The following is a 25,102-nucleotide window of genomic DNA, read 5'->3' as shown; positions in this document are numbered from 1 at the left end:
ATATACCCTGATATAACGCAATTTTTTATTTTTTATTTTTATTTTTTTATTTCACCTTTATTTAACCAGGTAAACCAGTTGAGAACAGGTTCTCATTTACAACTGCGACCTGGCCAAGATAAAGCAAAGCAGTGCAATAAAAACAACACAGAGTTACATATGGGGTAAAAAAACATAAAGTCAAAAATACAACAGAAAATATATATACAGTGTGTGCAAATGTAGCAAGTTATGGAGGTAAGGCAATAAATAGGCTATAGTGCAGAATAATTACAATAGTATAAACACTGGAATGCTAGATGTGCAAGAGATTATGTGCAAATAGAGATACTGGGGTGCAAAAGAGCAATGCCGTGTCCAAAAATGGATGCAATTCTGTTCGCCGTATGTCCTTTTTACACAGTCTTAACCCACTACTGGTAGGACAAGTGTGTCTGTAACACAAGATGGGGGAGAGCCTGCCTCTCGTCAGAAATCACATTTATTTGGGGATATAACCTTTTCATTCAAGACATGAGAAACATATTGTTTCAGGTGATAATAAAACATGTTTTGTTTAGTTACTTTTTCCTCAACATGTTTGTCTTACTTCCTAGCAACTCAAGCTAGCTTACACAGAGCAGTTAACGTTAGCTAGCTAGCTGACAGCTAGGCTAGGTTGAACCCACTGGGCACACACTGGTTGAACCAATGTTGTTTCCACATCATTTCAATGAAATGGCGTTGAACCAACATGGACTAGACGTTGAATTGATGTCTATGCCCAGTGGGAAGTTACTGTAGCCACACCTAATAATTATATAATCATATACAAACGTCACTACCATCACAATAAACTTTTCGGAATTAAAATGGGAGGCTACAGTCATAAAATATAATTGTCTTGACATCCATTGTTGCATTATTCAACATTATTATTAAAATAGTAGCCTACTAATTTATAGTAGCCTACATTATGTGGTTTGGTAGCCTAACTTCCTGTTCTATTGATGGACTAAGTATGATGTATTCATTTCGCAAAGGAGCCTTGGAACAGTGGGAGCTGCGATGCCACTCTGTTGCCGACGGTCCTCATTGAAATGAATGAGATCTGACGCAAAGCCACAGACTTTATGGAACAGATTTACGTACCAATTATGGAACCGATTTACGTACCAATTGTAATGAATTGCCCTGAGGCCAGGTTGGTTCAATTGCTCCTCTGATCACTTGTTTTGCACCTGTTCAAAATATGGGCCTACTTTTTTAAACGTATACAATTAGGCTTAATTAGCCATGCTTAGACTCTTGTGCTTTTTGGTGAATTCCTGAACGTGGTTGTCCAATTGCCTTATCCATAAAATGTACTTCTAGATTTGTCTCTAACAGAATGGAAGTCTAGTTGGTGGAAAATTATATTTTAATTGAGTCAATATTTTGGATGTTTGGCAGGATAGCTCAGTGGTACCAAGCCTAATAAACGTTCGATTTCGCTCCTCGTCACCGCTCTGCTCTCCATCCCTCTCGCATCATCATGTCTCAATGATGAGATGAGAGCGATTGCCACGTTAACGTGTTAGTAGGAACTACGAAACTCAAAACATTTATGACTTGCTATCTGGTAGAACACGGCACGTGCATAACTACCACCAGTTAGAAAGTAGGACATTTCAGAGTATTCTACTTCCGACTAGCACATGAACGCGGCATAACATCAACCAGCCAGGCAGGAGGCGGGCTCTGATTACATCCGAACGTTAAACGTAACTGACGTATATGGCTTCATCATCATCGTCTTTCACCGCTCAAATTATGATATGTTTCAACATTTCTTTGGTTTCTATCATACGTTTTATTAGGCTAATCATCTCTCGTCATAATTTGCATTCATGACACGGTCGGAGATTTGAAGTTGTGGTTTGATATTCAAAACAGTTTTGCGGTTAGAAAAGTAGATTTACTCACCTAGAGTATGTCGAGTCGTTATTGTTTTGACTCCCGGGAGATTAATATGAGTGCTCCGCCGGTGATCCGACCGCCGAGTCCCCTGTCCCCGGTGTCCAATGGCATCTCTTTCCAGATCCAGATCGGGCTGAGCCGCGAGCCCGTTCTGTTGGGCTCTGTCGACTTCAGTCTCGCTCAAATCCGGAAGATGGCATGTTACATCGTGGACCAGAAGGTAACAATATCCTATCACTTCTGTAATGCTATCCTTATGATTTAATTAGTTTTAAATTAAGCACATATATAGTTCTTAGTGATATATTAACTTTTGCACACATGTTTACATTCGGGTATTAGGTATTCAGTTTACTGTAAGGCATGACATAATCCATATGGGATCGATAATTAGGCTATGTTTGACCCATACAGTAGGTCTGACCTAAACATTTTCAGTTGCTGTCGGTTCCATTCTGATGTTGCGCCCAATGAACAACTTAGAAAAGTCCTTGATGTCACATTCAATAATTTGTGCCAATAAGCAGGACAACACTTCTATAAGTTACTGTATTTATTGGTAATGGAAAGATATAGGCTTACTAACAAAGATGGTTGATCATGCAGAGAAAGGAAAAGTTCAACATATCTAATGAAATAGAGAATCCACATATTTGATAAAGTTGTAATTGATCACTTATCAACAACATGCGAACTACACCACCCCCTTTCCCCATAATCATCAGGCATGTAGCCTATACTGTGTATGCATGACCATCTATATTAAAAAAAACCTGTATGTTTTATTGTCACACACTGGATAGGTGCCGTGAAATGTGTTGTTTTACAGGGTCAGCCAAAGTAGTACGGCGCCCCATGAGCAAATTAGGAGTAAGTGCCTTGCTCAAGGGCACATCGACAGATTTTTCACCTTGTTTGGTTAAGTGTGCCTTTAATTCTAAATAAATCACAGACAGTGTCACCAGCGAAGCACCCCCACACCATCACACCTCCCCCTCCATGCTTCATGGTGGGAACCACACATGCAGAGATCATCCGTTCACCTACTCTGCGTCTCACAAAGACACAACTGTTGGAACCAAAAATCTCAAATTTGGACTCATCAGACCAAAGGACAGATTTCCACCGGTCTAATGTCCATTGCTCGTGTTTCTTGGCCCAACCAAGTCTCTTCTTCTTATTGGTGTCCTTTAGTAGTGGTTTCTTTGCAGCAATTCGACCATGAAGGCCTGATTCACGCAGTCTCCTCTGAACAGTTGATGTTGAGATGTGTCTGTTACTTGAACTATGTGAAGCATTTATTTGGGCTGCAATCTGAGGTGCAGTTAACTCTAATCAACTTATCCTCTGCAGCAGAGGTAACTCTGGGTCTTCCTTTCGTGTGGCGGTCCTCATGAGAGCCAGTTTCATCATAGCGCTTGATGTTTTTTGTGAGTGCACTTGAAGAAACTTTCAAAGTTCTTGAAATTTTTCAGATTGACTGACCTTCATATCTTAAAGTAATGATGGACTATCGTTTCTCTTTGCTTATTTGAGCTGTTCTTGCCATAATATTATTTATTATTATTTATTATTTTTAGTCATTTAGCAGACGCTCTTATCCAGAGCGACCCTATTTGGTCTTTTACCAAATAGGGCTATCTTCTGTCACAACACAACTGATTGGCTCAAACGCATTAAGAAGGAAAGAAATTCCACAAATTAACTTTTAACAAGGCACACCTGTTAATTGAAATGCATTCCAGGTGACTACCTCATGAAGCTGGTTGAGAGAATGCCAAGAGTCTGCAAAGCTGTCATCAAGGCAAACGGTGGCTACTTTGAAGAATCTCAAAAATAAAATATATTTTGATTTGTTTAACACTTTTTTGGTTACTACATGATTCCATATGTGTTATTTTATAGTTTTGATGTCTTCGCTATTATTCTACAATGTAGAAAATAGTAAAAATAAAGAAAAACCCTTGAATGAGTAGGTGTGTCCAAACTTTTGACTGGTACTGTATATATATACACAGTGCATTCGGAAAGTATTCAGACCCGTTGACTTTTTGTTTAGTTACAGCCTTATTCTAAAATTGATTAAATAAATGTTTTCCTTCATCAATCTATACACAATACCCCATAATGACAAAGCGAACATGTGTTTTTATAAATTTTAGCAAATTTATAAAAAATAAAATAAAATAAACGTTATTTACATAAGTATTCAGACCCTTTGCTATGACACTCGAAATTGAGCTCAGGTGCATCCTGTTTCCATTGATCATCCTCGAGATGTTTCTACAACTTGATTGGTAAATTCAATTGATTGGACATGATTTGGAAAGACACACACCTGTCTATATAAGGTCCCACAGTTGACAGTGCATGTCAGAGCAATAACCAAGCCATGAGGTCAAAGGAATTGTCCGTAGAGCTCTGAGACAGGATTGTGTCGAGGCACAGATCTGGGAAAGGGTACCAAAAAATGTCTGCAGCACTGAAGGTCCCCAAGAAGTTTGTAACCATCAAGACTCTTCTTAGAGCTGGCCGCCTGGCCAAACTGAGCAATCGGGGGAGAACCCGCTGGTCACTGACAGAGCTCCAGAGTTCGTCTGTGGAGATGGGAGAACCTTCCAGAAGGACAACCATCTCTGCAGCACTCCACCAATCAGGCCTTTATGGTAGAGTGGCCAGATGGAAGCCACTCCTCAGTAAAAGGCACATGACAGCCCACGTGGAGTTTGCCAAAATGCACCTAAAGGACTCTCAGACCATGAGAAACAAGATTCTCTGGTCTGATGAAACCAAGAATGAACTCTTTGGCCAGAATGCCAAGCTTCACGTCTGGAGGAAACCTGGCACGGTGGTGGCAGCATCATGCTGTAGGGATGTTCTTCAGCGGCAGGGACTGGGAGACTAGTCAAGATCGAGGGAAAGATGAATGGAGCAAAGTACAGAGAGATCCTTGATGAAAACCTGCTCCAAAGCAGACCTCAGACTGGGGCGAAGGTTCACCTTCCAACAGGACTATGACCCTAAGCACACAGCCAAGACAATGCAGAAGTGGCTTTGGGACAAGTCTCTGAATGTCCTTGAGTGGCCCAGCCAGAGCCCGGACTTGAACCCGATCGAACATCCCTGGAGAGAACTGAAAATAGCTGCGCAGCAAAATGTGGAAAAAGTCAAGGAGTCTGAATACTTTCCGAATGCACTGTATATACAATATATATATATTTTATAATTCATGGATTATGTTTTACATAAAAGTGCGGTAAATGTGTATATTTTCCTCTTTCAAAAATATATTGTTCGAAACAAGCTGTTCAATTTCTTACTACTCTGCCCCTCAGTGACTGCCAGCAGCAGCAGTTCTGCCTCCACGGGTGTGTTAGGCCGTGCGAACATTGCTTGGATTGTTTTGCCAGCTATTTACTATGAGGGGGAACTGCCCCAATGAAATCGCAGGATTTCATATCATAAATTATAACAGCACTAAGTAGATGGACATTCCTGGGGTTCTCAAATGTGCGTTCAGTCAGAACTTCTGGGTCTGCTTGTCAAGGTAGATGTAGGTGGGTGTGGTGGTGGAATCAGGCGCAGGACGCAGAACGTTAGTCCAACAGACCTTAGTAGATGCACACAAAAACAATCACGAATAAATGCCCTGAGGCGAAAACTCCGCACGTAGGCGAAAATAACGGGCGCACATACAGTTGCGACAAAACACTCCAAACAATATGGAGAAATAGCTCAACCGAGCAAACAGTAGAATAACAGCCTACCGGCACGACAGTAAAACAATAACACACAACACTAGACAAACACAACGAGAACTTATAGGACACTAATTACACTAAACGATAACAGGTGTAACAACAATCAGACAAAAGCAAACGAACATAGAAACATGCAACGGTGGCAGCTAGTATTCCGGAGACGACGAACGCCGAAGCCTGCCCGAGCAAGGAAGAGAGGCAGCCTCGGCCGAAACCGTGACAGTACCCCCCCTTGACGCGCGGCTCCAGACGTGCGCCGACTCCGGCCTCGGGGGACGACCAGGAGGACGCGGAGCAGGGTGCGTCGGGTGCCCACGATGGAATTCCGTCAGGAGAGACGGGTCCAAAATGTCTCTCCTCGGCACCCAGCACCGTTCCTCCGGGCCGTACCCCTCCCACTCCACTAGATATTGGAGACCCCCATCCGACGTCTCGAATCCAAGATGGACCGCACGGAGTACGCCGGTGCCCCCTCGATGTCCAATGGGGGCGGGGGAGTCTCCCTGATCTCACTTTCTTGGAGTGGGCCAGCTACCACCGGCCTGAGAAGAGACACATGGAACGAGGGGGTTAATACTTTTATACTCAACAGGTAGTTGTAATTTGTAACACACCTCGTTCAACCTTCTCAGGACTTTAAATGGCTCTACAAACCGCCGACCCAGTTTCCGACAGGGCAGGCGGAGGGGCAGGTTTCTGGTAGAGAGCCAGACTCGATCACCAGGTGCGTACACCGGTCCCTCACTGCGGTGGAGATCGGCGCTCGCCTTATGACGACGGAGGGCCCGCTGCAGGTGGACGTGTGCAGCGTTCCATGTCTCCTCCGAGCGCCGCACCCACTCATCCACCGCAGGAGTCTCGATCTGGCTCTGCTGCCAAGGTGCCAGAACCGGCTGGTAACCCAACACACATTGGAAAGGGGTTAGGTTAGTGGAGGAATGGCGTAGGGAATTCTGGGCCATTTCGGCCCAGGGAACGTACCTGGCCCACTCCTCCGGCCGGTCCTGGCAGTATGTTCTAAGAAACCTACCCACATCCTGGTTCACACGTTCCACCTGCCCATTACTCTCCGGGTGGTAACCCGAGGTGAGGCTCACCGAGACCCCCAACCGCTCCATAAAAGCTCTCCAGACTCTGGAGGTAAATTGGGGACCTCGATCAGACACAATATCCTCGGGTACCCCGTAGTGCCGGAACACATGGGTGAATAGTGCTTCGGCGGTTTGCAGGGCAGTAGGAAGGCCCGGCATAGGGAGCAAACGACAGGCCTTAGAAAACCGGTCCACAACGACCAGTATAGTGGTATTCCCCTGTGAAGGAGGAAGGTCAGTGAGGAAATCCACCGAGAGGTGAGACCATGGTCGTTGTGGAACGGGCAGGGGTAGTAACTTACCCCTAGGCAGATGTCTAGGCGCCTTACACTGGGCGCACACCGAGCAGGAGGAAACATAAACCCTCACATCCCTCGCCAACGTGGGCCACCAGTACTTGGCACTAAGACAGTGCACTGTCCGGCCGATACCAGGGTGTCCAGAGGAGGGTGACGTGTGAGCCCAATAGATCAATCGATCCCGAACCTCGAGCGGAACATACTTCCGACCCTCCGGGCATTGAGGTGGACTAGGGTCGGTGCGTAACGCCCGCTCGAGTTCAGCATCGACCTCCCACACTACCGGTGCCACCAGACAAGACTCCGGCAGTATGGGAGTGGGCTCCACGGACCTCTCCTCCGTGTCATACCGCCGAGACAGTGCGTCTGCCTTACCGTTCTGTGACCCAGGGATGTACGTGATCTTAAATGTGAACCGGGTCAAAAACATATTCCACCTCGCCTGGCGAGGGTTCAGCCTCCCTCGCTGCCCGGATGTACTCCAGGTTACGGTGGTCCGTCAAAATGAGGAAAGGGTGTTGAGCCCCCTCAAGCCAGTGCCTCCACACCTTTAGGGCCTGTACCACGGCTAACAGCTCCCTGTCCCCTACGTCATAGTTTCGCTCCGCCGGACTGAGCTTCTTGGAATAAAAGGCACAGGGGCGGAGTTTAGGTGGCGCGCCGGACCGTTGCGAAAGCACGGCTCCTACACCGGCCTCTGACGCGTCCACCTCTACCTGAAATGGCAAAGAGGGATCCGGATGCGCCAGCACCGGGGCCGAGGTAAACAGGTCCTTCAGCCTCCCAAACGCCCTGTCCGCCTCGGCTGATCACTGCAGACGCACCGGACCCCCCTTCAAAAGAGACGTTATGGGAGCTGCCACCTGTCCAAAACCCCGGATAAACCTCCGGTAGTAATTCGCAAACCCCAAAAACTGCTGCACCTCCTTCACAGTGGTTGGCGTTTGCCAATTACGCACGGCTGACACCCGGTCTACCTCCATCTTCACCCCTGACGCAGACAACTGATAACCCAAAAAGGAGACCGACTCCTGGAAGAACAGACACTTCTCTGCCTTGACATACAGGTCGTGCTCCAACAGCCTCCGCAACACTCGGCGCACCAGGGCCACATGCTCGACTCGGGTAGGCGAGTACACGAGAATGTCATCTATGTACACGACCACCCCCTGCCCCTGCATGTCCCTGAAGATTTCATCCACGAATGATTGGAAAACTGAAGGAGCGTTCATCAACCCGTATGGCATGACAAGATACTCGTAATGGCCCGAGGTGGTACTAAAGGCTGTCTTCCATTTTTTCGCCCCCCCCTAATGCGCACCACGTTGTACGCGCTCCTGAGATCTAATTTAGTGAAGAAACGCGCCCCGTGCAATGACTCCGTCATGGTCGCAATCAGCGGGAGTGGATAACTGTACTTCACCGTGATCTGATTGAGACCACGGTAGTCAATGCACGGGCGTAACCCCCCATCCTTTTTCTTCACAAAAAAGAAACTCGAGGACGCAGGGGAAGTGGAGGGCCGTATGTATCCTTGTCTCAGAGATTCGTCTATGTAAGTCTCCATAGCTCTCTTCTCCTCCTGAGAGAGGATACACATGGCTCCGTGGGAGCGCAACTCCTGCCTGGAGGTCTATCGCACAATCTCCCTGCCTATGGGGAGGCAACTGTGTCGCCCTCGACTTACTGAACACAATAGCCAAATCCCCATACTCAGGGGGAACGTGCAATGCGGGCACCTGGTTTGGACTCTCCACCGAGGTAGCCCCTACGGAAACGCCTAAACATCGACCCACACACTGGGCAGACCACTCCATCAGAGCCCTCTCCTGCCACGAAATAGATGGGTTATGGGTACTCAACCAGGGCATGCCCAGCACCACCGGATACGCAGGCGAGTCGATCAGAAATAGCTGGATCATCTCCTGATGACCCCCTGCGCACACATCCTAAGTGGCGCCGTGACCTCCCTGATCAAGCCCGCACCCAACGGACGGCTATCTAGGGCATGAACGGGGAAGGGAACGTCAACAGGGAGAAGGGGAATCCCTAAGGCTAAACAAAATGTCTTATCAACAAAATTCCCAGCCGCGCCTGAATCTACCAGCGCCTTATGCTGGGAATGAGGTGCTACCTGTGGAAAACGCACAGGCATACAGAAGTGTGCAACAGAGAGCTCTGGGTGAGTGGGGCGCCTACTCACCTGGAAGGACTCCCCAGTGCGGGACCTGTCGTCTTCTCCCTAGGAGGCCATCCCCAGCACCTAGCCGCGGTGTGTCCTCCCCGACCACAGTTGGTGCAGGAGATGGATCCCCTCGTCATCCGACCCCTCCTCTCTCTAGCGCCCAGCGCCCCCGAGCTCCATGGGGCACGGCTCGGAGGCGCTGGAGGGTGAAATGGACGGACCCCCTCGGGACGTCCGCGGGTAGCTAGCAGGGTATCCAGCCTGATGGACATGTCGACCAACTGGTCGAACGAGAGGCTGGTGTCCCTACAGGCCAGCTCCCTACGGACGTCCTCACGTAGACTACATCGGTAGTGATCGATGAGGGCCCGCTCATTCCACCCTGCATCCGCCGCTAGAGTACGGAATTCTAAGGCGAACTCCTGGTCACTCCTCTTCCTGCCGGAGGCAGAACAGACGCTCCCCGCCGCTTTCGCCTCCGGGGATGGTCAAACACCGCCCTGAAGCGGCGGGAGAACTCGTCGTAGGTGATGGTGGTAGCGTCGATTCTCCTCCACTCTGCGTTGGCCCATTCCAACGCCTTACCGGAAAGGCAGGAGATCAGGGCGGACACGCTCTCGTGTCCCGAGGGCGCCGGGTGCACGGTGGCCAGGTAAAGCTCCACCTGGAGAAGGAATCCCTGACACCCGGCAGCGGTCCCATCGTAGGCCCTCGGGAGCGAGAGTCGAACTCCTCTGGGTTCCGGAGCGGGAATGGGCTGACTTGCCGATGAGTGCGGGCAGGGGAGGATGGTGGTGGAGGTGTCCCTCGGGTCTCCCAGCCTCGGATGGTGGTGATCACCTCCTGCAGTGCGGACCCCATCCGCAGGATCTGGTCATTCTGCTCGCGGACCCGGTCCTCCAGCGTCGCCTGTGCTGCTGCGGCTCCTGCTGATTCCATTCTTGGGGTGTGTTATTCTGTCAAGGTAGATGTAGGTGGGTGTGGTGGTGGAATCAGGCGCAGGACGCAGAACGTTAGTCCAACAGACTTTAGTAGATGCACACAAAAACAATCACGAATAAATGCCCTGAGGCGAAAACTCCGCACGTAGGCGAAAATAACGGGCGCACATACAGGTGCAACAAAACACTCCAAACAATATGGAGAAATAGCTCAACCGAGCAAACAGTAGAATAACAGCCTACCGGCACGACAGTAAAACAATAACACACAACACTAGACAAACACAACGAGAACTTATAGGACACTAATTACACTAAACGATAACAGGTGTAACAACAATCAGACAAAAGCAAACGAACATAGAAACATGCAACGGTGGCAGCTAGTATTCCGGAGACGACGAACGCCGAAGCCTGCCCGAGCAAGGAAGAGAGGCAGCCTCGGCCGAAACCGTGACACTGCTCTACTCTCCCTCCCAATATGTCTCTTGTGCCAGATGGCTTACTTCCGCACGTGAGACTAGATCTGCTCTATCAGGTACAGATGGCGCTAATGCAAAAAGCAAATTGTAATGAACTTGTAAATAAATAATCATAACAGTCATGAGATCCTGGGACCTGATAAACCGGACATCTACATCCAACAAGAGTCGAAGTACCTTCTGTCCTTCGACTCTTCGTCCTTCCACTCTTGTTGGAGTGAATTATATAATATATACGCTAGCTAGCACCTTCTCATTGTTGATCTGGTTGGACAAAAAAGCATGACGGTGGCTTATTGTTTCCCCCCATGTTGTTTATCAGGTTCTGCTGTAGGTAACAGGGCGAGATGTTGTGTTGACTAAAACAGCATTAAACCGGGTGTATCACAAAGCATTATCAAATTAATTAGCCAGCTACAGTAATTTTGAGAAACATTGAGAAATAGTTTAGTCCATTTTTTGGGGGGTCAAATTACCAGTTATCTACCTTTGATAAGCAGCTAGCATGCCAATGTCAAGTCTTTAAGCTAATATCAGACTAACTCGGAACAATGAATTTATTTCAAAATCAAAGTTAACTGGCTAGCGCATCATGCTTTGTGACATTATGTTAGCTAGCTATCTATCCCCAGTTAGATAATGTGTTTTCATTTATTGCATCTGCATGCTTGTTGTGTTTTCCCTTTTGCGTTCGTTTGTGAGCTGGCTACATGTTCTAAATAGTATAGTCTAATCTGTTCAAAACAGTGGCAGCATGTGCAGCAGTGGTCATTTGGTTTTTGACATGCAAAAGTGAAATAGGTGTATTTATGCTGTTCAAATGCACAGATCACTTTATATATCTTCTCAAAGAAACTACCTGTAGTTTGAAAACTTGGAATCATATTTCTGTCATGCTGCTTTGTTGACTCCAACCACCTCTCGCCCCGGGTATTCAGCCAATCAGTGGCCGCCACTGACCAATTTATAGAGAGGATCTTACTGTGGCAAAGAGAATTAGATCATCAAAGGGCAATGATGAGAAGTTCCTGGAAAGGGTCTTATTATAGAACATATATGGACATGTCTCTCTGTCTGATACTGACACAGTATCCCGAGTGGCGCAGTGGTCTAAGGCACTGCATCTCAGTCCTTGAGGCGTCACTACAGACCCCCTGGTTTGATTCAAGGCTGTATCACAACCGGCCGTGATTGGGAGTCCCATAGGGCGGCGCACAATTGGCCCAGCGTCGTCCGGGTTTGGCCGGTGTAGGCCGTCATTGTAAATAAGAATTTGTTCTTAACTGACTTGCCTAGTTAAATAAAGGTAATAAAAAAATAAAAAAGATGCTGATACTGTCAAACTGTGCCTTTCAATTATGTAGAGTGATACCTACAATTACATGCTGAACAAAGATTTACTGTACAGTGAGGGAAAAAAGTATTTGATCCCCTGCTGATTTTGTACGTTTGCCCACTGACAAAGAAATGATCAGTCTATAATTTTAATGGTAGGTTTATTTGAACAGTGAGAGACAGAATAACAACAAAAAAATCCAGAAAAACGCATGTCAAAAATGTTATAAATTGATTAGCATTTTAATGAGGGAAATAAGTATTTGACCCCTCTGCAAAACATGACTTAGTACTTGGTGGCAAAACCCCTTTTTTCCTCACTGTAGTTATCTGTAGTTAAACAAATAGATACCCTTTGTTTTTACACTGCTGCTACTCGCTGTTTATTATCTATGCATAGTCACTTTACCCCTACCTACATGACCTCTGTCACGTTCGCTAGAGTGAGTAGACCAAGGCGCAGCGTGATGAACGAACATGTTTATTTATCTTAAGTGATACTACGGACAATAACCAAAACAACAAACGATACGTGCAGTCCTACGGTTAACACAGAAACAAACCAAACGGAAACAAGATCCCACAAACACTAAGGGAAACAGACTGTTTAAATATGGCTCCCAATCAGAGACAACCAGCAACAGCTGACACTCGTTGCCTCTGATTGGGAGCCACTCTGGCCAACATAGAAAATCAACAACTAGAACTCCCACACAGAACATAAACACATAGAATCTACACACCCTGGCTCAACATATAGAGTCCCCAGAGCCAGGGTGTGACAGTACCCCCCCCCCCAAAGGCGCGGACTGCGACCGCGCCTCAACAAAACCCAAACAGGGGAGGGCTGGGTGGACATTCCTCCTCGGAGGCGGTTCCGGCTCCGGGCTTGACCACCACCCTTCAATAATCCCCCCGTAGCGCCCCTGGTCCGGTCTGGCCCCGCTGGCTGGAGCTGGACTGGACATCGAAGGAGCGGATTGCTTAAGCTCCGTTGTGGAGCAGCTGACCGGCACCTGATCAGGCACCGGTGACCCAGGCACGGGTTGTGCCGGACTGACGACACGCACCCCTGGCTTGGTGCGTGGAGCAGGAACGGACCGGACCGGACCGGGCTGACGATGCGCACCCCTGGCTTGGTGCGTGGAGCAGCAACGGGCCGGACCGGGCTGACGATATGCACCCCTGGCTTGGTGCGTGGAGCAGGAACGAACCGGACCGGGCTGACGATGCGCACCCCTGGTTTGGTGCATGGAGCAGCAACGGGCCGGACCGGGCTGACGACTCGCACCCCTGGCTTGGTGCGAGTGGCAGGAACAGGCCGGGCTGGCGACGCGCACCGTAGGCTTGGTGCGAGGAGCAGGAACAGGCCGGGCTGGGCTGGCGACGCGCACCGTAGGCTTGGTGCGAGGAGCAGGAACAGGCCGGGCCGGGCTGGCGACGCGCACCGTAGGCTTGGTGCGAGTGGCAGGAACAGGCCGGGCCGGGCTGGCGACGCGCACCGTAGGCTTGGTGCGAGGAGCAGGAACAGGCCGGGCTGGGCTGGCGACGCGCACCGTAGGCTTGGTGCGAGTGGCAGGAACAGGCCGGGCCGGGCTGGCGACGCGCACCGTAGGCTTGGTGCGAGTGGCAGGAACAGGCCGGGCCGGGCTGGCGACGCGCACCGTAGGCTTGGTGCGAGGGGCAGGAACAGGCCGGGCCGGGCTGGCGACGCGCACCGTAGGCTTGGTGCGAAGGGGCAGGAACAGGCCGGGCCGGGCTGGCGACGCGCACCGTAGGCTTGGTGCGAGGGGGCAGGAACAGGCCGGGCTGGGCTGGCGACGCGCACCGTAGGCTTGGTGCGAAGGGCAGGAACAGGCCGGGCTGGGCTGGCGACGCGCACCGTAGGCTTGGTGCGAGTGGCAGGAACAGGCCGGGCCGGGCTGGCGACGCACACCGTAGGCTTGGTGCGAGTGGCAGGAACAGGCCGGGCCGGGCTGGCGACGCACACCGTAGGCTTGGTGCGAGTGGCAGGAACAGGCCGGGCCGGGCTGGCGACGCGCACCGTAGGCTTGGTGCGAGTGGCAGGAACAGGCCGGGCCGGGCTGGTGACGCGCACCGTAGGCTTGGTGCGAGTGGCAGGAACAGGCCGGGCCGGGCTGGCGACGCACACCGTAGGCTTGGTGCGAGTGGCAGGAACAGGCCGGGCCGGGCTGGCGACGCACACCGTAGGCTTGGTGCGAGGGGCAGGAACAGGCCGGGCCGGGCTGGCGACGCGCACCGTAGGCTTGGTGCGGGGAGCAGGAACAGGCCGGGCCGGGCTGGCGACGCGCACCGTAGGCTTGGTGCAAGGGACAGGAACAAGCTGGGCCGGGCTGGCGACGCGCACCCTAGGCTTGGTGCGAGGGGCAGGAACAGGTCGGGCCGGACTGGCGACGCGCACCATTCACTTAGTGCGGGGAGCAGGAACGGGCCGGACCGGACTGGTGACGCACACCACTTGCTTGGTGTGAGGAGCGAGACTGGGTTTCGTCACAACCCTCCGCTCCCTCAGCTGCCTACCTAGTTCCTCTCGCCGTGCCTCTATTCTCACCTTCTCCCTTATCGCCTCCAATAGCTCCACCCTCTGCACCACTAACTCCTGCTCCCTCTGCACCAATAGCCCCCTTAACCTGGTGGCCTCCTCACCTAACCTCTTAATACGCCCTGTAGCTGCCTCCTGCTGCCCCGTCGCCCATGCCGTGTGCCCCCCCTTAAAATTTTTTTGGGGTTGCCTCTCGTCCGTCCGACGACGACACTGTTGACGCCGTTGCTCCTCTCTCCGTCGCGCCTCTACCGTCTCACTCCATGGACGGCGATCCATCCCGGCCTGGATTTCCTCCCAGGTCCAGGACCCCTGCCCGTCCAATATTTGCTCCCACGTCCAGGCTGCCTGCTCCTGGACACGCTGCTTGGTCCTGGTATGGTGGGATCTTCTGTCACGATCGTCGAAGGGAGTAGACCAAGGCGCAGCGTGATGAACGAACATGTTTATTTATCTTAAGTGATACTACGGACAATAACCAAAACAACAAACGATACGCGCAGTCCTACGGTTAACACAGAAACAAACCAAACGGAAACAAGATCCCACAAACACTAAGGGAAACAGACTGTTTAAATATGGCTCCCAATCAGAGACAACCAGCAACAGCTGACACTCGTTGCCTCTGATTGGGAGCCACTCTGGCCAACATAGAAAATCAACAACTAGAACTCCCACACAGAACATAAACACATAGAATCTACACACCCTGGCTCAACATATAGAGTCCCCAGAGCCAGGGTGTGACACCTCGACTAACCTGTACCCCCGCACGTTGACTCGGTACCGGTACCCCCTGTATATAGCCTCGGTATTGTTTATTGTGTTACTTTTTTTAATTTAGTAAATATTTTCTTAACTCTATTTCTTGAACTACATTGTTGGTTAAGGGCTTGTAAGTAAGCATTTCACCTGTTGTATTCGGCGCATCTGACAAATAACATTTTATTTTATTTGAGTGTGCAGGTGTAGATGCGCATGATGTATAACGGATAGTCGTGTCATCCTCCACTTTACATTCAAGTCCTGATCCAAATAAGATCTTGCAACCATGAACCAGCATAACCATAACTATTGACATGTACAGTCCTTTAATACATTTGCCTGATGTTGGACACTGACACGAGGTCGGGCGGCTGTCTGCAGTCAACCCCTTGACGTCTTTATCACTTCTTCAACCACGGTCCCTTCAAAATGCTGTTTCATAGATCTAATAGACTGTGAACAGGCCATCTCATTGGAATCCATTAGAGCCAAGCGTTATCAGGACTAATTAAAGGGATGGCGCCTTTGTTTGAAGTTTTACCACCTTTTTGCATTACCACTCTTTACCGCTCTTTTCTTTCAAGTGTCCTTATTAATCAGTTGGCAACACTTTGGTTCCTCACAGGGAGTGCTAACTTCCTTGTTCAGTCAGTGTCAGTCCATAAGTAGAGCTGTGATGTGAGCAGTGAGGATCACTTATGGCGCTTTTCCACTGCAGGGCCGTGCCGTGCCGCACCATGAATATCACGGTTTCTATTTAGTTTCCATTTGCCCATGGCCAGCTTGATTCCTGGAAGCAAGCGAGATATTCAGTGATAGCTCCCCTGGCTGAGCCATAGGCTACACATCCATCCCACAAGTCCTTCAATCAACTGCATCCTTCCACCACCAATTCCTCTTTCTTCTTCTTCTTCTTCTTCTTCTTCTTCTTCTTCACACCAATTATTTCTTTATTTCGTCACCCACTTTAAAGTTGAATCATATTCAAGACTTGGATGCTCTCAAACATTCATAGTGTAGTGGATACAGATGACTGCTTGGAAATTGGTTTGAGAAACAGACATAATGTATGTGATATATATGAAGATAAAGATGGTGAATTTTATATCATGACGATAGCCAGTTGTATTTCCCTTTTTCGCCACGGCTGTGTACGGTATACATTTGGATAAATCTGAAGGTTTATCCCATGCGTTTTACAAATGAGAAACGTTAGACAAACATTAGTTATAGTTTACTGTACGTCTCCCCAAGGTATTAAACATTAATTAGCTGATATTAAATTATGTGGTCAGTTCCCCAACGTTTGTCTCCTAGTTATAGAATGGTGCCCTAGTTGCTTGGCAACTGATTATGATTTCCTGTGAAGTATCCATTTGAGTGCCATTATCCTGACGAGAGCCACGTGCGGTAGAGTCACGTACTAGCACGCACGCACACACACACACACACACACACACACACACACACACACACACACACACACACACACACACACACACACACACACACCTACCCTTGGGCAGAACAGAACAGAAGATGAATGCTGTACAATGTGCATCGGCCATTGTGAAGCAGCTGTTTTGGAAAGCATTCAGCGCACCATGCACCTTCATTAGCATAAAATAAATGTGGTAGAGGATCACCATTCCCTTTTAGGATCATTGCCCTTTTCTGCCCCAGCACTCTGAGTGCTCTCCCCTTAGTGTCGGCACCATAAAAACCCTCTTTGGTCTCATCTGCTAATCAACTAGTAGGATGTATAAACCTATAGGGTCGACTCTGTCCAAAAATAGATGTACCAATCCCAGATTGCCCCTTTAAAAGAGATGCTATTAGAGATGCAAAAGCCGCCCTCATTACAGAGCATTGTACTGATCCTCACCACAGAGAACAGGTAGAGATAGACAACAAAAGAATCTGCCTCTGCCTGTTAATTACTTTAGTGATTAAGTAAACACTGCACAGCTCAATTATTGAAATGACATAAATTTGCTGTGGTTTCTGTCAGTGTTAACGTGGTGAGCTGAAAGGTTAGCTCATTATGATGTCTGTGGAAAGCAAAAGCTCTGAAAACACAATTATCTTCTCCTGCGTGGCAATGATGTTGCCACTGCTGCCATTCCAAATATAAATACAGTGCGATGCTGTGAATGTTTTCTCACAAACAACATCCTCGTAAAAAAATTCTAAAGTGACGTTTTCATGTTTGCAGAAGTGGATCTCAAGTCAAAGCTGTAAACAAACACGAATCAAGGTGAAACCTCTTTTAGATGAGAAAAATAGGAAGAAAACATTGCTAATTGGAAATACAAAAAAACTTTCATAATATGCAATACTTTTTTTTATTCATGTGTTTCTAGTGTTGTGGTGGTAACCCTTCTTTTGTATTACATGTTAGGTGTTAGTACGACTAGATTATGTATAATAACGTCAATAGTTTTACAACACTCGAATCACTTCCTTGATATTTTCTAAAGATCACCACGTTTTAATAAAAAGTAATGTTATATAATTGTCTTGTTATTCAAAACTATACTACAATGTCAGTGATCTCTGTGCATATTTCCGGTTGATCATGAATATTACATTCTGTGAGAAGGAGGGCACTATAACTCTTCACCGTTCTCACACCCAGTGGCGTGTATTCATGGATGCCAAGGGAAGCCAGGCTTCCCCAAAAAATTTACCAAGAAAAAAAGATAAAAACATGTAAAATAATTAGGGCTGTCAAAAATAGCGCGTTAACGACGTTAATTAGTTGTTTGCTGTTAATTACGTCAATTTTTTTAACGCATTTCACGCATGCGCAGTGTGACAAATTATTCAGGTCAGGAAAGTGGTTGGGAGCTAGAGGCGAGATGGAGCAAGGTGAGCAAAGTGGGCCTATTGACGGATTCAAATATAAAAAGAATGATGATGGTACAGTTAACAAGTACAAGGTTATTTGCAAGATTTGTAAGAAGGAGTTTCAATTTCACCGGAGCTGTTCAAGCTTGAAGTACCATGTCAACGCCAAACATGCGTTTGCTGGGCCGTCAGATTCAGCAAGTGGTTTGCGCCAGACCACGCTGAATGTTTGCAGGCAATTAACAAAATCAACCTCAGATAATTTGATATCTAGCCACTCCTGCAACCACTGTTCCCTGTGAACGACTTTTCTCAGTTGCAGGTCACATTGTGAACAAGAAAAGGTCAGCTTTACTTTCAGAAAATGTGAACAAGTTAGTTTGCCTCAGCAACTGGCTGAAAGATGATGAAGCTCAGTAGATTTGAAAGGTGATGTTCAAACAAAAAGACCAGTTTCAGTGCAACATGTTATAGTAGTTAGCAACTGGATTTTTGAGCAACTGGATTAAAGAATGGAGGAAAAGGTAAAAGATTGTTCTTTGGTTTGATTTAAAAGTTTTATTGAAAATGTTTTTTTCCACAGATGACTCAAATTGTGCAAAAATGTGGTAGGTCACTGTTATGATTTGACTACATTTATTGCTTTCTGTTCAATTGAATACTGTAAATTGTACATCCTGGTTAAGAGGAATGCCAAAGAGGAAGTGATGGAACATTACAAAGACAAATATTATGGTGTGTAGTATGTTTCAGCTTGATTTAAAACACCATTATTTGGCTGTGTTAATAAACAGACATAATATGAAAATTATGTATCTGTGTCCTGTTATTTATCTTTTGGTATGCATTTCAGAAAAAAAATGGTTAGGATTCAGGTGTAATTGCAAATAGTGATTAATCATGATTAATCCACTGAAAATTCTGATTAATTTGATTAAAAATTTTAATCATTTGACAGCCCTAAAAATAATATATTTAGTCTCTCCGTGTTTGATAATCTTCTTTCAGTTCGCAAGTGGCTGAATGTATCTCACCGGAGAAAACATCAGAGCGAGCGAAACAGCGCCCCTCTGTCTCTGTATCTGTAGGCCATCTATCTGATGCTGTCTGGTTCAAAAGAGTATGACATTGTTGCTGCCTGTAGCATTGAATGCAAGGGAAGCAAGCAAGCATCTGGCTTCCCTTGATAAAAAAAGTATAACATAATAGCCAATCAGCATTGAGCTAAACTGAGTGAGCTCAACTGTGAATGGTTCTGGTGCACCTATAAAAAGCCAGTTTGGATTTGGGGGTCACTCCTATAAATCGCATCGAGAGCATAAAAAAAAAAAATACATTTGATTTCACCTTTATTTAACCAGGTAGGCCAGTTGAGAACAAGTTCTCATTTACAACTGCGACCTGGCCAAGATAAAGCAAAGCAGTGCGATAAAAACAACAACAACACAGTGTTACACATGGGATAAACAAAAACATACAGTCAATAATACAATAGAAAATCTATATACAGTGTGTGCAAATGTAGTAAGTTATGGAGGTAAGGCAATAAATAGGCCATAGTGCAAAATAATTACAATTTAGTATTAACACTGGAGTGATAGATGTGCAGAAGATGATGTGCAAATAGAGATACTGGGGTGCAAATGAGCAAAATAAATAACAATATGGGGATGAGGTAGTTGGGTGGGCTAATTACAGATGGGCTGTGTACAGGTGCAGTGATCGGTAAGCTGCTCTGCAACTGATGCTTAAAGTTAGAGAGGGAGATAAGAGTCTCCAGCTTCAGAGATTTTTGCAGTTCGTTCCAGTCATTAGCAGCAGAGAACTGGAAGGCGGCCAAAGGAGGTGTTGGCTTTGGGGATGACCTGCTGGAGCGCATACTACGGGTGGGTGTTGCTATGGTGACCATAGCATACATCATTGACAGAAACAACTTGAATTGTTGCATCTCGTTGCTAGCTAGCTAAAATTGTCCCTTTCCTAAATTAGCCATGGATGGAGATAGGGATTTGGACTTGTGGTTTTACTTAATTCTCTGTACTGGCCAATGATTTTAATAGCAATTCTGATCCAACCATTCATTCATACATTGTGCCCCTGGCCTGAGAGGATGGAAGTTCAATATGTAGCTAGATGTAGAAGGCTAATGTTAACGAGCTAACGTTGCCCATGAAAGGAAGTTAGGCTAGCGACCAAGCAAGCATTTTAGCCAGGTAGCCAACAAAAAATAAAAGCGTGTACTGTATGACAGAGTGATAGACCGTTTCGTCAACATGAAAGAGAGGAGGATGGCATTGGCATTTCTCTATAAGTAGGGAGAGTCAACATGTTTTTTCTACTTGCACGAACATGCACACACACACACACACAGAAATCAGAAACATGGACAGCCACATCATATTTAGCTTACGTTGATTGGACTAAATTGTTTTTGGTGGGTTTTAGTTGTCACTGTATTAGACTAAGCATAGGTGATTTGATGATGTTGAAATGTTGAAGTTGAAATGGTGCTGGAATAGTGGAGGCAGCTCCTGTTTTCTTTGTGACTTGCGGTAATTCTTTCTGGTTCTAAATCAGTAGTTTTTTTGTGGTCCAAAAATGTCGGAAACATTAACTCGCTTGACCACGCTGTAGGTCATGTAACTGTTTGTTACATTAAATATGCTTTGTGGTGTGGTGAATGATGGATGGAGTCAGGCGCAGGAGTAAAATAACCGGATGCAGATTTATTCCTTCCAGACATACAATGCGCCTACAACGGCAATCGAAACAGGTACAGGGGAAACAATCCTCCCTGACCAAACACAGTCTCAGAAAATACAATAAATGTAATGACACAGGGGAAAATCAACCCTGGCAAAATAAATGAGAGAGTATCTCAACCGAGCTACTCTCCTCCCACATAGAACAATCACTCACAAAGACAAGGGGGCAAAGGGAACACTTATACACAGACTAATTAGGGGATGAGCACCAGGTGTGTGTGATTGGCAAGACAAGACAAGTGGAGTAAGCCGGTGACGACGAACGCCGAAACCTGCCCGAACAAGGAGGGGAGGCAGCCTCGGCGGAAGTCGTGACAGTACCCCACCTTGACGCGCGGCTCCAGCAGCGCGCCGACCCCGGCCTCGGGGACAGCCAGGAGGATGCGGAGCAGGGCGTGCCGGATTAATACGGTAATCAGGGGGAAGTAATAACCTGTATGTGACCTCGTTTATCCTCCTCAGGACTTTAAACGGCCCCACAAACCGCGGGCTCAGCTTCTGGCAGGGCAGGCGGAGGGGCAGATTCCGGGTCGAGAGCCAGACCCGATCCCCCGGTATGAAGATCGGGGCCTCCCTGCGGTGGCGGTCAGCGTTGGCCTTCTGACGACACACGGCGCGCTGGAGGTGAACGTGGGCAGCGTCCCAAGTCTCCTCCGCGCACCGAAACCAGTCATCCACCACAGGAGCCTCGGTCTGGCTCTGGTGCCACGGTGCCAGAACCGGTTGGTAACCTAAAACACATTGGAAGGACGTTAGGTTAGTGGAGGAGTGGAGGAGAGAGTTCTGGGCATATTCTGCCCATGGCAAGAACACAGACCAACACAGACCAGAGAAGGGTGACGTGTGTGCCCAGTAGATAAAACGATCACGGATAAGAGCAGGCACGTACCGCAGCCCAGCTGGACACTAAGGTGGAGATGGATCTGTGCGTAATGCCCACTCTATATCCGCCTCCATCGCCCACACTACCGGCGCCACAATGCAGGAGGCCGGGAGTATGGGGGTGTTGTCGGCCAATTACACACGGCTGAAATGCGATCTCCCTCCATCTCCACACCTGAGGTAGTAATGCGGTATCCGACTGCTGGAAAAACTCACACTTTTCTGCCTTGGCATAAAGGTCATTCTCCAGCAGTCGGACCAGTACCTTGCGAACCAGGGACAAATGCTCGGTGCGCGTAGCGGAATACACCAGGATGTCATCGATGTAGACCACCACACCGCGACCAAGCATGTCCCGAAACACCTCGTTCACAAAGGACTGGAAGACGGATGGAGCATTCATCAAACCGTAGGGCATCACCAGGTATTCATAATGCCCCGAGGTTGTGCTGAATGCTGTTTTCCACTCATCCCCTTCCCGAATACGCACCAGGTTGTAGGCACTCCTGAGATCTAATTTGGTGAAGAAGCGGGCCCCATGCATTGACTCAATCACTGAAGGAATGAGGGGAAAAGGATAACTAAATCGTATCGTCACCTTGTTCAGTGGTCGATAATCAATGCACGGGCGTAAACCGCCATCTTTCTTCTTCACAAAGAAGAAACTCGAGGAAGCAGGTGAAGTGGAGGGATGTATATACCCCTGGCACAGGGACTCGGTGACGTATGTCTCTATAGCCTCCGTTTCAGCCTGCGACAGGGGATACACATGACTCCTGGGAGGTACAGCGTCTACCCGAAGGTTTATCGCGCAATCCCCCTCCCGATGAGGTGGTAATTTAGTCGCCTGCGTCTTGGAAAACGCGAGCGCCAGATCATGGTATTTGTGGGGAATGCGCACGGTGGGGGTACCGTCTGGACTTTCCACCGTGATTGCACCAACGGAAACACCTAGACACCTACCTGGACACTCTCGCGACCACCCCGTAAGAACTCTCTGCGGCCATGAGAAATTGGGGTTGTGAAGGGCTAACCACGGGATACCTAATACTACAGGGTAAGCAGGAGATTCAATAATCAAAAAGGTGATCTGCTCAAAATGAGTCTCCTGGGTGATCATGGTGACTGGTACAGGAACCTCCTTAACTAACCCGGACCCTAATGGTCGACTATCAAGGGCTCTGATGGGGAGTGGAATGGATAGGGGAACCAATGAAATGCCTTGACGGCGTGCAAATGCCCTGTCCATAAAGTTCCCAGCTGCGCCTGAATCGACTAGCGCCTTACACTGGGGAACTACCATGTGATCGGGAAAGGAGATAGATAGGGTACAGTGCGCCGCAAAGGGTTCTGAACAAGTGTGGGTGTTCGATACCTGGGGTGATGCGTGAGTGCCCTGCCTACCGCCTCCAGAACCAAAAGAACGTTGACTGCGACATGAGGTGTATTGTCCCTTCGTGCCACCAGAGTGCTCTCTCGACCGGTGGCTCCACCCAGCGCCATCTGCTCGGGATCCGAGTCGTCCGGGGTGGGAACGGGCAGACCCCTACCAGGACGTCCTCTGGCTGCCAGCAGATTGTCCAGCCGGATGGCCATATCCACCAGTTGGGAGAACGATAGCATGGCATCCCGGCAGGCTAGCTCCCGTCGGACGTCCTCCCGTAGGTGGCACCGGAAATGGTCGATCAGGGCCCGCTCGTCCCACCCGGACCCCGCTGCCAGCGTCCGGAACTCCAGCGCGTAGTCCTGTGCGGTCCTTGTCCCCTGCCTCAGCTGGACCAGCCCCTCGCCCGCCTCTCGACCCTCGGGCGGGTGATCGAAAACCACCCGAAAGAGGCGAGCGAACTCCCTGTAGTCCTCCAACGCGGCTCCTCCTTCGTGCCACACCGCGCTGGCCCACTCCAGGGCTTTCCCACAGAGGCAGGAAACGAGGATGATACCTTCTCCCACTCCAATGGCGCCGGCCTGATGCTGGATAAATACAGCTCCAGTTGGAGGAGGAGTCGTTTACAGCGCGCTGCCGTCCCATCAAACGCCGGTGGCCGGGATATCTGGATCCCTCCGGGTGCTGGGGTGTAGGTGGCTGGATCCGGTTGGCCAGCTGGTCTCGACAGATCGGGTCCTCTCCTCTCCAGGCGTTGGACGACCTGAAGAACCCGATCCATCGCTTCCCCCAAGCTGGCCAGCATCGTGGAATGCTCCTGGACCCTTGCCACGACTCCATGCATGCGGTCTTCTCCTGCTGACTCCATATCAGCGGGTGAGTGATTCTGTGGTGAATGATGGACGGAGTCAGGCGCAGGAGTAAAATAACCGGATGCAGATTTATTCCTTCCAGACATACAATGCGCCTACAACAGCAATCGAAACAGGTACAGGGGAAACAATCCTCCCTGACCAAACACAGTCTCAGAAAATACAATACAATAAATGTAATGACACAGGGGAAATCAACCCTGGCAAAATAAATGAGAGAGTATCTCAACCGAGCTACTCTCCTCCCACATAGAACAATCACTCACAAAGACAAGGGGGCAAAGGGAACACTTATACACAGACTAATGAGCACCAGGTGTGTGTGATTGACAAGACAAGACAAGTGGAGTGATGAGAATGGGAGCGGCAGTAGCTAGTAAGCTGGTGACGACGAACACCGAAACCTGCCCGAAAAAAGGAGGGGAGGCAGCCTCGGCGGAAGTCGTGACATTTGGATTTGACTGGACAGAGGTTGCTCTCCAGTTTTGTGATGAAACAAAGGTGTGGTTGAATTTATTCTGCCACTGTGTCTTCTTATTGTCTCGGCCTTTAGGCCTATATATCACGGTCGCAAGGCATATGAACTAACAGTTTATAGAGCAAACAACGCAATTATCACAACACATAGGTTGTAATATGGCTTTTTTTCTGGCTTCCCCAGTGATTTTACCCACGCACCGCGACTGCTAACAACACACGCCATGAGCCCTGGTCAAAAGTAGTGCACTCTATAGGGAGCCCGCCATTTTTTATTAGCACACTGTAGACTAGAGCCTAGCAGAGCCAGTGTAGAGTAGGCCTATTGAGAGCCAGCAGGACATCAAAGAGCTGCAAAATAGTCTCTAATAAAGTGTGAACATACAGCTATTAAGGTAACAATTAGAAACTTAACAGTCCTAAAATAAAACTATAATTAGATACAGTGCACAAGTCAAATAAAATAAAAAATAGCTTATTCTCTTTGTCGACTATACGTGTGTCTGGGAGAA

At 48.3% G+C, this 25,102-nt stretch overlaps 1 protein-coding gene across 1 annotated transcript in view; it reads left to right on the top strand.

Annotated features, from left to right (window-relative positions):
• The first annotated feature begins 1,754 nt into the window (after positions 1–1,754).
• prkd1 (protein kinase D1) overlaps positions 1,755–25,102 on the top strand; it is a 67,079-nt gene continuing 43,731 nt past the window's right edge. The window contains exon 1 of the mRNA XM_041848047.2: positions 1,755–2,158. Coding sequence (XP_041703981.2) covers positions 1,952–2,158 — 207 coding nt within the window. The 5' untranslated portion in view covers positions 1,755–1,951. The remainder of the gene's footprint in view (positions 2,159–25,102) is intronic.

The sequence above is a fragment of the Coregonus clupeaformis genome, chromosome 25, assembly GCF_020615455.1.
Source record: "Coregonus clupeaformis isolate EN_2021a chromosome 25, ASM2061545v1, whole genome shotgun sequence".
Classification (NCBI taxonomy): Eukaryota; Metazoa; Chordata; class Actinopteri; order Salmoniformes; family Salmonidae; genus Coregonus; species Coregonus clupeaformis.
Note: the sequence above shows the minus strand (reverse complement) of the source record. Positions and strands in the feature narration are given on the sequence as shown.